At 27.7% G+C, this 15,968-nt stretch overlaps 1 protein-coding gene across 1 annotated transcript; it reads right to left on the reverse strand.

Moving 5' to 3' along the window:
• Window positions 1-5,775: 5,775 nt before the first annotated feature.
• LOC112595002 (uncharacterized protein B0303.4) lies at window positions 5,776-15,587 on the reverse strand. Its single transcript, XM_025340066.1, has 3 exons — window positions 14,742-15,587; window positions 12,704-12,984; window positions 5,776-5,929 (listed from the first exon to the last, which is right to left on the reverse strand). The coding sequence occupies exons 1-2, from the start codon at window positions 15,487-15,489 to the stop codon at window positions 12,722-12,724; spliced, it is 1,011 nt and encodes a 336-aa protein (XP_025195851.1). The 5' UTR covers window positions 15,490-15,587; the 3' UTR covers window positions 5,776-5,929; window positions 12,704-12,721.
• Window positions 15,588-15,968: the final 381 nt, after the last annotated feature.

The raw sequence follows: 15,968 nt of genomic DNA on the forward strand, positions 1-15,968 counted from the left end.
GGTGCGATTATCGTGTGTCCCGGCGGTTTCCGGTGGCCGAGAGACTTTTCGGACAATCGAAACGTGTAACGAGATCGAAGCGAGACAATGGATCTCGCGGTCGGATCGCGAATACGACATTGTGACGCGCGTGGCGGTTCGGAACGGCTGTACCACTGCGTGCAGCGGTTATTGAGTTCGTGGTTCAGCGGGAAAACGATTTCACGCGCGACGGCCACTATGATTTAGGCCGAAACGTACGCTTTTCTGACATTTTTTTCTAGGCCTCAGTTTTCCATCTCGGGTGCGAGACAGTAAAATACGAATAACATATTATTGTTATTATTATCACTATTGTTGTTGTTATTATTGAGGGTTCTCATATATTTGTTAAGTCCAGCCTGCGTGGACGGTATACGTACACCTAAGGCTGTATCCAGAAATTATTTTCTTAGGGGGCGAAAAAACCTGTATAATGTATATTGTATATTTACTTAATTTAAATTTTGACATTTGATTAAAAATAAAGTATATAAGTTAAAACAATGTTAAATTATTAATAAAGTTATACACGTCATAAAAATACATAAAATAATATAACGTACCTTTGTAAGTTAATAGTAAATTTTTGTTTCTCGTTTACTCATTTAAGTGAAATTAATAAATCAAATCGATGTATTTATCATTGTTCTGGCAGACGACGGTAAATAGTTAAAATAAATAATAATATTTTTAATTTACTCAATAATTACCGTTGAAACGTTGACCGGCATTGATAGCGGTCGTTGTCGATCAATAAAAAATCTATTATTAGACGCTAAAATAATATTTTCATACGATGTTATGGCACATAACAATCAATCATGAATTTATTAAATTTTAATTTTAGCCATTTATGTTGGTATTGAAGATAAATAGTTGTTTTATACATTTTTAAACTATTTAAGAATTTTTTTTTTTTGAGGAGGGTCTAGACTTGTTGGACTGCCCCCCCCCTAGATGCGGTCTTGCATACACTATATAGTGTTAATACAAATGATCTACACACGTAGAATATTTTTTCTTAATAGTCCTTTATTTATATTTATATACATTTTTAATATAATACTAACTAAAATAAAACAATTATTTTTTTTATTTTTGAGTTAAATTTTGAAAAATATCAGTGTGATATCAATTTTATTGTTTACGAAATTTTAGTTACAAAGTTATACTTCTAAATAAAAAAAAACTACATTTTTATTTTGAATATAAAGGATAAATTAGTTGAATCGGGAGGATTTTTTTTTTCAATAATAACACTCGAAACTTTTATACTCAACAAAATTGTTTAACTTAATAATCTAACAGATAATTAATCATTAATTATTTGAAACCAAATTAAACTATCAATGCATTATACAAGACATTAAAGCGACGGAATTACTAATATTTATAATTAATGACAGTATAATAAAGTGGATATACTTTCTAAACAATTGTCATTTTATCATAAATGTATGCATTGTTATTAAAGTTGATTCAGGCTCAACAATTTTCACAAAAGATTACTGGAATATCCGCCTGTACTTATGATTTATTCGGTAAACTACAGTTAGCTGGTAATGGTTTTAAAAGTGGTTAAGATCAATTTAATTTGAAATTATAGCCCTAATCGGTAGAAATGGTAGAATGCTTTGCTTATGAAATTATATTATTTTTTAAGCAATTTTGTGTTTTGTCTTCATTAATATTTCTTTTTTTTTTTTTTGAAATATAGTGTTATCGGCATTATAACAAATTGCAGATACATGTTTAACACGATCATCGCAAAAAATAATATTTTTTATGGTTTTCGTTACGTCTATTATAGCTGTTGCAGTTAGATGAATAGGCTCACTGGCCTAGGCATAGGATGGCAAATCTTGTAAAAAATGAAAAAAAACCATATAAATATTTTATGTATTTATATAACTGCTTAAATAAATACTATATAATATTAAATATACATATTTAAAAAACATAGAAGTAAATCCATGAATTTGAGAAATAAATACTACATTATTTTTTCTTAGGGTTGGGGCAGCATATTTAAAAGGGCTTAGGGCGGCACCTGTTCTAAATTCAGCATTCGGTATGTAATAAATAATAATACATATCAAAACTATTATAAGTATTATACAAGGTTAGATTTATCATCTTGAAAAACTCGAAGAAAAAAATCATCGATTACTTTACCAAATTAATAATATAAATTAATAAATTGATAATAAGCTATGGTTATTACTTATTGTTATGTATAATATGTATAATAATTCTTATAATACATGTATAATTACATTGTAGATATCTAAAATTGTGTGAATAATATTAATATATAATAAATACATAATAATATAACGATTTCTATAGGTTAGGTACCAATCTATTTCTAAGTGAATAACTATCAATAAATTATTATAGGAGAAAATTCTCTCGTTATTTAAAAAACTATAAAGGTCTAATTAGTCACTTTTTAATTATTCATAGAAATTGAATAGATCATACATTATACAATCTTAATATTTTATACTTGTTAAAGTAAAAATATTTTTGTTATATTTTATTGTATCAAGTATAGTACACTATTAATTATTAGATAATTATTATTATTATCGTTCTGTCAAACATGATAAAAAAAATTATAAATGGACCATATTCTTTGTAATAAATGATAAACACGGGATGCTACTATAGATTAATAGTTAAACCTTAAACTCTTAAATATGTTATATTTAAAAAAAAAAAACTTAAATTTGTAACGAGTAAGTATGATTTATGTATTAATCTAAGTATAATAATGAACGGTTATCTAAATAGTTTGTATTTCTGTTGACTAAAAAGCAATAATTTGTGAACTCAAAAAATTAAAGATAAAGATAACAATTAAAAATTATTTTAAAATGCATATAAAATTAATCACAATTACATTGAAAAAAAAACTTAAAATAAATTATTATTTAAATATTTTATCATGGTTTACTTTAATCGTATTTTAGAAGATTATAATGGAATAAAAATACAATTAGAGGTCATTAATTGAGTTCAAAATATTGCAAGGGCTTAGATATATAATAGAAGAACATAAAAATAATACAATGTTTTAAATCTTAATAAAATTATTCGAAAGTATTTGGTAAGTATTATTATACAAAATACAGTAATAATATAGTATATTATCATTTATAATTTATTTTTATACTTAATGTATTCAAAGTTTAGTATAAATATTAAGTTATCAAATGTAATATCATATCGGAATATTAATACGTACTGCATTGATATATTTAACTAATCACATTTAACGTTATTTATATGTCATTATTCACATTATTGTAATAATAATAGTATATTTCAAATTAGCACATGAATAAACTGAAGATAATTCTATCGTTTGTTGTACTCTTATAGTAAAATTCTCTTGAAGTTATACCATGCCTTCAAAATGAATCTGATTACAGTCAATTATGACTATCTTCCCTAGCTGTGATGCAATCACATATGATTTTAATTATCTACTCACTAATATTACGTACTCTCACACTAAGAATACATCTAAACTACTTTTTGTGTTATTTTAATCTGGACTTTTTTTGCATTATGATCTTTAATATTGTGATTTGTTAATTTCTGTTGTTATTATATAATTTAATTTGTTTAAAAACCGTTTATTTATTTTTTTGTTTTATTTCTCTCTAAATGATATGTTGAACCCTCATTAAATTTATCTATAACATTCTACATTGAATATTCATTTAGTTAGATATATAAATATAACACTTTAAATAAAATACATTCATAAAAAAAAAATATGAAAATATTTATAAGTATGTACGAGTATAATTTAGTTTGTATCATACTGTATTATTTATAGCCTATATTGCTATACTTATAATTTTATTATAGGCTATAGTAAACCGTATTAATATAATATTTACTATAATAATTTAACTGATAGTATCTGTCTAATCTAGTAATTGTATTGTTTTATACGAATTATATATAATATATATCTGTGTATATTATGTTATAATTTAAAATAATTATTAAATATACTTACCTACAAAATATATAAAAATCCTATTAAGTAATAGAAACAATAACGCATATGTTTACAAACAAATTGTAAATAATATTATAATGATAATGTTTTTTCTCATTAATTGCGAGATTTAAATAATTCTAACATAACTGCACAACGATTTAAATCAAGTCAAACTATAATATATATTAGTTTATCTTACATATTGATATTAATTAGATTTATCATAGGCAAATAATTTAAAATCACTATAACTAAGTTTTTCAATAAATTTAGATTTAGTTATTTAAATACTATACAAAAGAAAAGTTTATTAATTAAGTAATAAGTTAAGATAAGTTTTTGTACAATTAAAACTTTAATAATGTGAACAAATATTCAACAGTTGGAGCAAACATTCTATTATTTTATTTATGTGGATAAGTTGTACAGACATTTATTATTTTATTTGTTTATATTTTTTTATTTTATTTAGCTTTTAGTATATAACTACATTTATTATTTAAATACTGTTTAGCTATTGAAAATTTAAGAACAATATCGTTGATATTACGTACATTATGTTATATTATTATATTATTATAACAATAATTAACAAAATTTTAGAAAATATAATAGGTAGCATCATGAATTAATATAAATTAAGTTACATTAATTTTGCGAAACTTCTATTTATTACTTTAAATTTATTAAGTTTCAAAAGTGCCTAGACACACTAATTACCACTATTTACGTTTTGCACATGTTATACCTATTAGGTACTTATTTTATATACTAATATATATTATTATATATTATTTATAATTACGCTTAGATTGCTGGAATTTTATTTATGGAATAAGTCAATATATTTATAGTTATAGTTTTTTAGTATTTAAAAATAATTTCGGCAGATGAAGTATTTATATAATTAGTATTTAGTAGACTTTATGTATATTTCGTTAAACATAAAAAAAAATATTGTTATAAATATATAATAAAACATATCATTACAATCGATAAAATTATGACAATGTTCGTATTGATTCACGTCAAATAACACAGCGGACACAAATATCAAATGATTGTATAATAATATAATAATTAGGATATCATGGCAATGGCATTCAGTCCGCGATATTATTTTGTCGTGTGTCAAACCGCGTAGATGCGACGACGAGTTAATTCGAAATGTGTCATAATTTTTTCGTTACACCCGATTTCTTATGAAAATAATAGATAAATAATTGTCGACAATAATAATAAAAAAGTTAGCTTGATATCATCAATAATAAATACGTCCTGATAATAATGTTATATAGTTTGTACAATGCGTCGTTACACAAATAAAAATATTTCGTAAAATAATATTTTAACTTTATTTACACATTAATGATAATAATAAATAAAAATTAATTAAATACTTATAACAACAGTATTGCGTTAAAACTATGCGCGTTGATCGAGATTTCGCTTGCATGATAAATTATATGAGTTATGCCTAAAATACGAAACACAAAAATAACAATAGAGAGAGAAAAAACGAATATTTTAAGACCGTATCTCTCACAAAGGGTACATATTCTTTGATACAGGTATAGATTGTACAATCGGACTTGAGCAATACATGTATATTGTATATAGTAATCCAATGGTTTGATAACAATAGTAATATATATGCTATTTGCTATACGTATAATATGATAATATAAATAATATGTATTTTGTCACGTCTCATATAATTTGTTTCTTATATGTTGTTTTTTTTTTTTTTTATATAATTTTGTTCGTGTTTTCTTTTCTTTTTGTATTTTGTGTATCCGCTGACGGGTCAATTTCATCATCCTGCGTCCTCCTGAACGTCTTCAATGCGACGCATAGTTGTATAAAGACGTCGCGTACGCCACAAACCTAAAAAAAACGGATTCGTTTGTCAGTCATCATAGTATGTACATAATAATATCATAACTATTAACTATCTCGTTATTTTTACGAGAAATATAGTGCGTAACAATTGCGAGACAATACGAGATGCGAATATGCGTGTAGTGTTTTTTTTCTCATCGTTTTCCATAAATTATTCTTACACGTATATGCGTCACACTTTTTAACACCGCGACGACATCGATCAACGGTCGTCATCGACTTTGCCGCGGTCGCAGCATATCGCGTAACCGAAGAATTGTCGAAACTCTGGCGAACGTGGGATGGGTTCCCACGTACGCGAGAGTTCCGACGACCCGATTCGGTATAAATATATTATAATAATAATGATAATAACTATAATAATAATATGTATAAGATACAAAGATGTCTCGCATAGTACAAAGTATAATAATGATATACGCGTAACTGCACTCATATATGATTATCTGTTCATGTATTAATATTGACCGTAGTAATAAGATACATAAACGGGCGCGATGAAATACGTAACGGTGTGTAAACGTGCGCGTTGTGCCTTTATAATATAAATACGAACAATCGGCAACAAAATATAAATAACAATAACAACGCGAAATAATTAGCTCACATTAAACTACACAATAATAACATGATATAGTATAATACGGAGGCAGTTTATATTTCAGTGGCTGTAATAAGTATGTCTGTGTGTAATTTTCTTAAACACGCCAGTTTAAAGGTATACGTATTGTATTAATATTATAATTGATTAACGATGCGCGCGGCCTCCACTGCGCTAGACGATTCTTCATCTCGGACCCCTTCCATCCCACTAATGACGCGTGGTTATCACACGATGTCCGAATCGAATTATATCGGAAGAATAACGTTGATGCTAGGATAGATACGGCGGGGAGGGTATTCCCTATTCGGGCTAATTAATTTATTCCGTGACAAATAACATTCATGACTCGTAACCTACATTGGCTATGAATAATATTATCAGGTGGTCTGATTTTTGTGTTCTTCCCATAACTAACTTCCACCGTGCTTCACACCCACTACCATAGTCTATAAACTATCAATGAGTATTGTATAGTATAATTCATAACTGCATTGTTTTTTTTTCAACTAGACAGAAAGATTTGAAAATGAAATGTGTTTCGCGTATAAAAGCGATGGACATCATTGATACAAGTGTCGTTGAAAAGCAATAAAAAAAAAAAAAGCTGATTAAGTAGGCATAAAATATAAATGTTAAATGTCTATTTTAATCGATTAAAAATTAAAAACTAAAGACAGAAAAAAGTATGATCCCGTGATTTACTCTAAGAAGATTATATGAAACATGAAATATATTATTAGTTTTTATGGGATTATATAGGTACCTGATATACTGTTATATCAATTAATTTAGATTGTAATTGAGAATTTTGTTTTGATCATATAATATTATACGTATTGTAGTTATCTCTGTAATATAATTAATAATATAAATATTTAAATCAATATTTTGACAGCTTAATTAGTTGTTGAGTCAATTAAAAATAATAAAATATAGTAACAACTTTCTACCTTTAATCAGAATTTTGTTTGTCATTCAAATTTATACTACCTACTATAGTCGTAAAAAACATGTTTTGCGGCGAACGACTTAAATAGATTTGTGATTGAATTCAGGAATTTTTAATATTTGTAACAATTGACTTAACACAATCCCTTAGTCACCTTCTTTTTTTTTTATTTACTCATGCACATTTGACTACACAGTATGATGAAATGGGTTAAATCGTATAATTGAATGGTGTTATATCTTCGTGGGATAAACAAAAAAATGTAAATAAAAAAAAAAATAAATAAAAAACAAATACCTCATAGAGAAACTTACTTATTATATATATGTTTTTTTTTGTTTTCTAAAAAAAAATTCTAGAATAAACGAATGGGAATCGTGATCGACTCGAAATCATATTTTTATTGACCTGTTTCATCAACACCCTCCTTAAATATTTTATCATCTGAAATTTATATTATGGAAACAGAAAGTTTGGTCCAGGGAAGTTTGAGCTAATATATAACTGTACATGTTTGGATAAATTTTATATTTATAAATATATTTTTAATATGGGTAAATTATACTTCTTTAATATTTAATAATATTATACCTAGCACTATAATAGTAATAATCAATAAATAATTAAATAGTTAATTGTACGTATACCTCATGATAACGTATTATAAGTAATTGAATTTCTTAAAAATGTTTAATTTAAATCTATCATAATAATATTTTACAATTCAAATAATAAATGTAATGTACAGTGAAATTAAACAGTTAAAAATCATGACAAATTGTACTAACGATGATTACCATAGCGTTCACAACCCATATTGTATCCATACGGTGAACAGTATTATAGTGATAATAATTTAGGTGTATTTTTCAATGATAATTATTCTTATTCAGTTCAATATTTCCTAAAGATCAAATTAAGTATGGCAATATTAGTGAAATCGTTTTTGGCACGATTGTAATTTGTAAATAGCACATCAGCATTTTCACGCTAGTGTAATAATATTCGTATTTAAATACATAGGTATCGATAACAATACGAATATACATATCAAACAAACAATATATTAACGAGTTTCTAAGAAAATACAATTATAACTAAATAGGTGAGTATATAATTGACCATATTTTATTTGGAACCAATTGTTTTGCAAATAGAATATTTATTTTTGTAACGATTAAAATATAAATGTTTGTTGTACAAATATATGTTCTAATTGTATATTTGTATTAAAAAAAATAATCCAAGTTTTGTAGTAATTTCACTAAATAGGTATCATTATAATAAGAATTATTGAAATCGTGACAATACAGTCAATCAAGATATAAATATATATATTAATTTTAATTCAAATATATTTTTGCATTATATTTTATAATTAATAAATAACTAAGCATTAAGATTATGAAAAAAAATATAATATTTTAACTATAACCACCAATTATTGTTATTAATTCAAATTGCAAGATGATTTAAAACTTTAAATGAAATAATTATGATTGGAATTGAACCTATACTTCAATAAAATTAAGCTCTAATACAAATATCCAAATCGCTAGTTACCTAATAGGCATATAAATTCATCATTGTTATTTACATTTCTGGGTTATTGTGAGTTATTTTATCCATTGTTGTATAATACTCATATTCATTTTATTTTACTTTTTATTTTTATGACTATAAAGTATAATTTATAGTATTCTTACTTATAACAGTAACATTTTACTATTTGTTTCAACAATTTATTTAAATACTCTATACTAACTCTCTAGAATTTATTCTAAAACATCTTTGTTTATCAAAACTATAAATATACATTTTGGTCTTGTAGAAATTTACGATAGATAAAGTTTATTAAAAAAAATAATTAATATTACCGTTTTAAATGATGTTTTACATGAAAATATATTTTAATATCGACAAAATAAATTGACTGAAATATGAAATTAGGACTTTTAGCATATTTACTACCATAGGGTATAATGGATACAATGTAAATAAAGTGAAGGAAATATATTTTTTAATTTGATTGATGTTTTTTTTCTTTTTATAGTCTAGACATGTTTTTTGCATACATATTTAATTCCGTTAATCAGACATTTGATTTGTATACACATACCTATCATACATATGTAAAAACGTGAGCACATGACGTGCTGTTTCATCAAAGAGAAAATCTCATATTATATTAACGTTAATAGTTTTAAAAGTGTAGTGGTGTATTATAAATATTATATTATAATGCTCACATATGCGAGTACAATGAAATATGTATAATATGTATACTTTTCATGATAATATTATTTATTATAAGGTTTTGCAAAATAATAGTGTTGGATTATGAATGGCATACAAAAAATAATGTAAATCCAGGTCGTGCAAATACAGCCGATGATGTGTTAAATAGACCAGAACTAAACCAAGAGTATCAAATATTTATAAGCTGAAACGTTTCTATGATTATAATTTTCTTACTGTCGTTTTTAATATTTAAAAGATCTATTAAATTATCAGAGAGATTGTTTACAGACACATTATATGATTATAAAAAAAAATAAAAATAAATTAAATAAAATGTCTAGCACCTATAGAATCACTATTGATTAAATATTTGATTAGTTTATTAATTTTTGTCCAAATAATTCATATATAATATTATTATATTATGTTAAATGTTTTTAATATGATCCAGAAACACTTCATATTTTAATAAACAATTGATTATGAGTTTACATATTTCATTTTAATTTTTTCGTTATCATCAACTATTCATTACACAAAAGGCGTGTGGAAATAAGAGGATAAGCCAAAGTTACTAATTTTCATTAAATGGAAATTTCTAATTTCTATATTAGCAGTTATTTCTGTCTTTAATCTTCATCAATATTTAAAATAAATATAAAAAAAGTTATAAAATATTCTGATAAAAAAAAAAAAAAAAAAACTATAAAGAATATTTTTTTTTTATGAAGTATCCTATTTTCTTAATCCAAAAATATCTTTTTTTCTTTTATATGCGAATCAGTCGTATATCTACATGAGGTAGATATTATCCTTAAACAAGACTACTCCGTAAATATGAACTATTGGTGTTAGAAAAATAAAAGTAAGTACCTTAAAATATTTGTTGGTTTTTAAATATAACTTAAAATTATTTTATTCGGTGAACTTAAAATTTATATTGCATACCTATATTTGTCTCAAATTATTATTTTAAAGATAGATTATTTAATAAATGCGTATAATACATCATTTATAATATATATTACATATATTTTAAAATATCAGTGATAACAGTGGTGTATAATTTAGGCATGTTTTAGGTACTTGAATAAATATTAAAATTTCATGTAATTAAAGAATCAGATTATTAAACAAAATTAGATAATGTGTTGCAAGTAGCAAGCTTATAATAAGAATTAAAAGCATGCAAATATGTGTTTTCGCAAGGCATTTATGTGATCAATTTAGTGTTTAATTTTGCTTTATAGCACGTATTTGAGTATACACATGTAATTATCCTTTCAAATTAAATTACACAGGCCTAAATTCTCAACAAATAACCACTAGAAACCAATTGATATCACGTTTCGTAAATTCAATATAATAATATTATATATTATAATTTAAATATATCGTAGGTATTATGTATTACAGAAAATATTAAAATAGCTAAACGTATTTTTCTCATTCAATCAATTAATTATTAGGGACGAAAAAGTTAAGTAAATATTAATTCAATTATTATTATTAATACACAAACATTGAATAATCTATCATATTAACTTGGTGACGATAAAACCAATTTCTTCGGATATTCATTATTATAAGATTATTTAATAATATTAAATTAATATAATTATAAACATAAAATACGTACTTAAATATTGTACATGTTTTTATCGTAATTTCATTATATTTTTATCAAGAACTTCAAATATTTCATGACCTAATTTTTATCTTTCTTTTTTATTTGTTTTATCATTAAAGCTGAATTTTCAACTTGTGTTGATTTTATCTTGTGAACACGTAAAAACAAAAAAGTCCAAGAACATATTGTTTATTACTGATAAAGTTAAAATGATTTACATTAAAACAGTTGAAAACTAAAAAGTAGTTCACTGAAGCTATATTACATATTATAAATCATTAATGATTTTGAATTAAAAATATATTTTTATATTTAAAAATTTTAAATTGTATATATATATTTATATGTATCTATATTGTTATTGATCATTCAGTGAGTATTTCTCTGATTAGAATATATTTTTGTTATTAATAATGTAATATGTATTTGTATTATTACCAATTTATTAATTTATATTATCATATTATATTAACTATGTTTATATATCTTATATTAAATAAATAAGTTTTATGTAGTGTATTATTTTAAATCAGTTAATAACAATTTAATGAAAATTAAAAATAATTATCGGTATAATTTAATTATTATAACTACATATTTCAATTTCATTGTTTTAATTAGAAAGTATAAAGTTTGAATAACATTTTCTATAGTTGGTTTAGTATTTATTTTCATTAGCATTCATTATTTCGTGAAAATATTTTTAAAAAAAATACATTATAGTAACATAATTTATAAAATGTAAGTACATTAATATTAATTTACTCTATTACCTGTATAATAACCTGGAAAAATAAGAATTTTATATTTATTTAGAGATACGATTTTTAGTATGAATAAAACAAAACAAATTTAAATTTATATTCATACTGATTATACATATAAAATATTTACTGTATAGTATAAAAAAAATTTTTACTTATCAAAATTCTTTAGTACTTATTTTTTATATTTTTGTTTAATTTTAATACCTATAATTAATTTTCTAAATAGTTTGTCCATTATTAGTCATTATTTGATATATTTATAATAATGTCATGTTTTAGTTTTATTATTCATTAATATAAATATGCTAATGAAATTATATTATCATGTTATGATAAGCTACAGAGACAATTAAAACTTTTATTTTTCTTTATTTTAAAAATACTTATACAAAACTTGCTGTATTGATCGTATTTATAACTTTTTAAAGCATTGTTAATTTGTTTTTTTGATAATTCGTGACAATTTGTGCAAACGTATAAGTACCGTTACATAGTAAACCTAGATAAAAGTTGGAAAATTCAAAAAGCTTAAATTGCGTGTTCGGCATTTCTAATAATTAAAAAATACCATTTTATCGAAGACTCATCAATGGTGTCCCTTGAGACCCAGCCCAACTGCGAACAGCGCGAAAAAGAATCCAGCAAAACCAGTGGTGGCCACGATCAGCACCAGTCCACCCAACATCAGTGGCACAAGCGTGAAAAACTTGAGCTTGTACGCCAACAGCAGTGGCAACATGAACTTTTTCAGTTTCTTGAAATCCTTCACCTTGAACGGCTTGTGCTTTTTGCCTTTCTTTTTCCGCCTGCGTTTCTTTTTGACGATCGCTGGTTTTTCTTCTACATAATCTGTGAAAAACCACAAAAATAATAAGTACCTTTCATCAAGGCTATGAAATACTAATAATAATCATAATAATATCTTAATGTACTGTAAGATGAACATTTAGTAGTATTTTGTATAATTGTATCACGAATATACTCATGTTTATTGTTGGCAGTTTTTTCTACGATTCATTTAGATTACCAATATAAATGATACCTTTATATACTCCGATTTACATACACGCATGTATTTATATAACCGTCGTCCGACATGATATCTTATCCAATTTTGATTTTTATGCGAACCAAAAATAAAACAATTGGCCTAAATACTATACCTACAATATGTATATATAGTAAATATATATATATATTTATTAAGTGTATAAAGTCGCATAATTGTGCTATTCTACGCACTTTTTATGCCCATTGCATATTACTCTACCACCTGCTACATAAAAGATGGCCGTAATTATTCATCGCTTACAATGGCATTTTATTTTTACAATATTCATTGACCGCCAACATGCTACGTCATTGCAGTGATGTTTTTAAGAAATCTAGTAAATAGCATTTAATTTTATTTTTCTTATTTATATATATATATATATATATATATATTTGGGTATACCTACTCTAAATAAAACATTCAAATTCGCTTTACATCGTTCACTATGGAAAATGATTTTAGAAAGTAGAATCATCGTTGACTTGCGCGAGAGTTGAATCATTGTCGACTTGCGAGTCTATTTATCATTCGTTTATTCGACTATACTGCAGAAGCACAATTTACTGTTTTCATAATATTAAAAATAATATTTTCGTCTGTAAAACTTCGATTAGAGTATGTCTACAACCTCATACTTAGGCTTTTTGTTGAAGACACGATGTACGAGTAACTTTGGGAATGTGTCAGTGTTTGTCAAACGAAAAAACACTATATTATATGTAAATGGTATCATCTAAAATGATGCATATATTGAATTATTATTATAAACAATTTTCTTGGATACACGTTTCATAAAACGTTTGATAAAACACATTCCATTTACTGGTCATTTATTCTTGAGGGATGGAGCACCGTCGATTATAAATACAGTACTAACACTCGATTACGTTCGATAGTGGTCAACGTTTACCGATTTTTAGACCGGAAGAAGCAATCAACCATGGGTAATACGTATTTTAGAAAAAACACTTGCATCAATATGTGTTCTGACTTCATGAATTATAATATAAATATAATAAATAAATAATAAACCATTGCCAAATGAACCATAATATACTTTACACGAGGGTGTATCAAATCAGTACCGTGTCCAAGGTCGAAACCACAACTCAATATCGCGCAGTTAACGAACAACGTACACATTTAATGGGTTTAATACTGTTTTCTTTTAGCGACTGTAGTGATAATGACGATTTGAATGGATTTCATAGTCGGGATATTGAAAGTAAATACCGTCCAACGTTTTTTCGCATCAGATGCAATTTGTCGGATGAATGGCTAGACGAAGTCATCCATGACGTCATTGACTTTGACTCGCATTTGTACATAAAATATAATAACTATATAATATATGACGACGATACCATCGTGTAACGTAAAATGTACATGGGTCCAGCGGTATTTTTCAAAATTAATAAAGGGTTTTTCGATTCCAAAATCGAATCGGAAGATCGTTCCGTACTCAGACCTACATGCCTAGCGTAACTAAAAAAAAATTTAAAAAAATTGAAAAGAAGAAAAAAATAAACACATCAGACGCATTTTTACTCACTGTCGGACGAGTCGATGTGTTGGACCTCGACGATTTCTTCAATCTCCTCTTCGTCACTTTTATCCTGGTGATCGTCGTCATCGTCCACGTCGTACTCGTCGTCGTCATCGTCGTCGTCGTCGTCGTCGTCATCGTCGTCGTCCTCGTACTGCCTAACCCGCTTGGAGGTCACTTCCTGCGTACCGATGGTTGGCCGGGCGGTGGACAAGCGAGGTGGCGGGAAGGTGATGGTGATCATCGGCTTGGTGGTGCTCATAAGCGGCTGATACCTGAACGGTATGTCCCGGCGGGCATCGTGCGTGCTGGTGGCCATCACAGGCTTGGCGGTGGTCGTGGTAACGGACTTGGCTGGCGGGTGTGACGAAGACCGGGGCGGTGGGTGTGTGACGGATATCTGCGTCCACGACTTGCCCAGGGCCGTAGGGGCGACGGCCGACGTCGCCAGCGGTGGGCCGACGCCGGGGAGCGGGGGATCGGGAGCCCTGATGATTATGCCGGAAGTCTCGGTCGTGTGCGGCGTCGACTGGCCGGCCGCGTTCTTCTGCACGACCAGCCCGAACTTGGACCAGACGCCCGCGGCCGTGGCGGCCGCTTCGGGCTGGACGGCCGCAGATCCGCCGTCGAGCGCGGACCGGACCCGATCGGCGGCGATCAGCAGCACCGCAAGTGCCAGCACAAGCGGTGGCATCGTAGCTGTCATCGTGGCGAGCTGTCGGTCACGGCCGTTGGTGTCGCCGTGGCGTTTCATACGACATGGCGGTGACACGTTGACGGCGGCGTATTTGTGCGCGGGAAACGGACGTGAACGAATCTTTCGGCGACGGCTGTGATATGCACGGCAAGAGCGTTCCGACACCGAACTGGCCGACGTCTTCGGCGCGGCCCACCGACGTCGGAAAATCGCTCTCCCCTCCACCCCGCCAACGATGTCCCTCCACAAACCCGAGAATCGTCGCCGCCACCGCCGCTGTTTTGCCGGTCCAACGGTTTACTGTGCCTCGATTGTTAGCGCCGCGGCTAGAAGACAAACACCATACTGTCTACACCACCTTCGTCGCCGCCGCTGCCACCACCATTGCCTAACCGCAGCTACCGTGGTTATAACGATAAACGACAATAATAATAACACATCTTCTCTTCTTCGGGACGACCATAGTAATGGTATATGATGACCGTGTTTTACCGTGTCGTACCTGCGATGTGTACCTTGTGTGTAAAATATTATAC

This window comes from Melanaphis sacchari, unplaced genomic scaffold (assembly GCF_002803265.2).
Source record: "Melanaphis sacchari strain LSU unplaced genomic scaffold, SCAv2.0 Contig0_pilon_pilon, whole genome shotgun sequence".
NCBI lineage: Eukaryota > Metazoa > Arthropoda > Insecta > Hemiptera > Aphididae > Melanaphis > Melanaphis sacchari.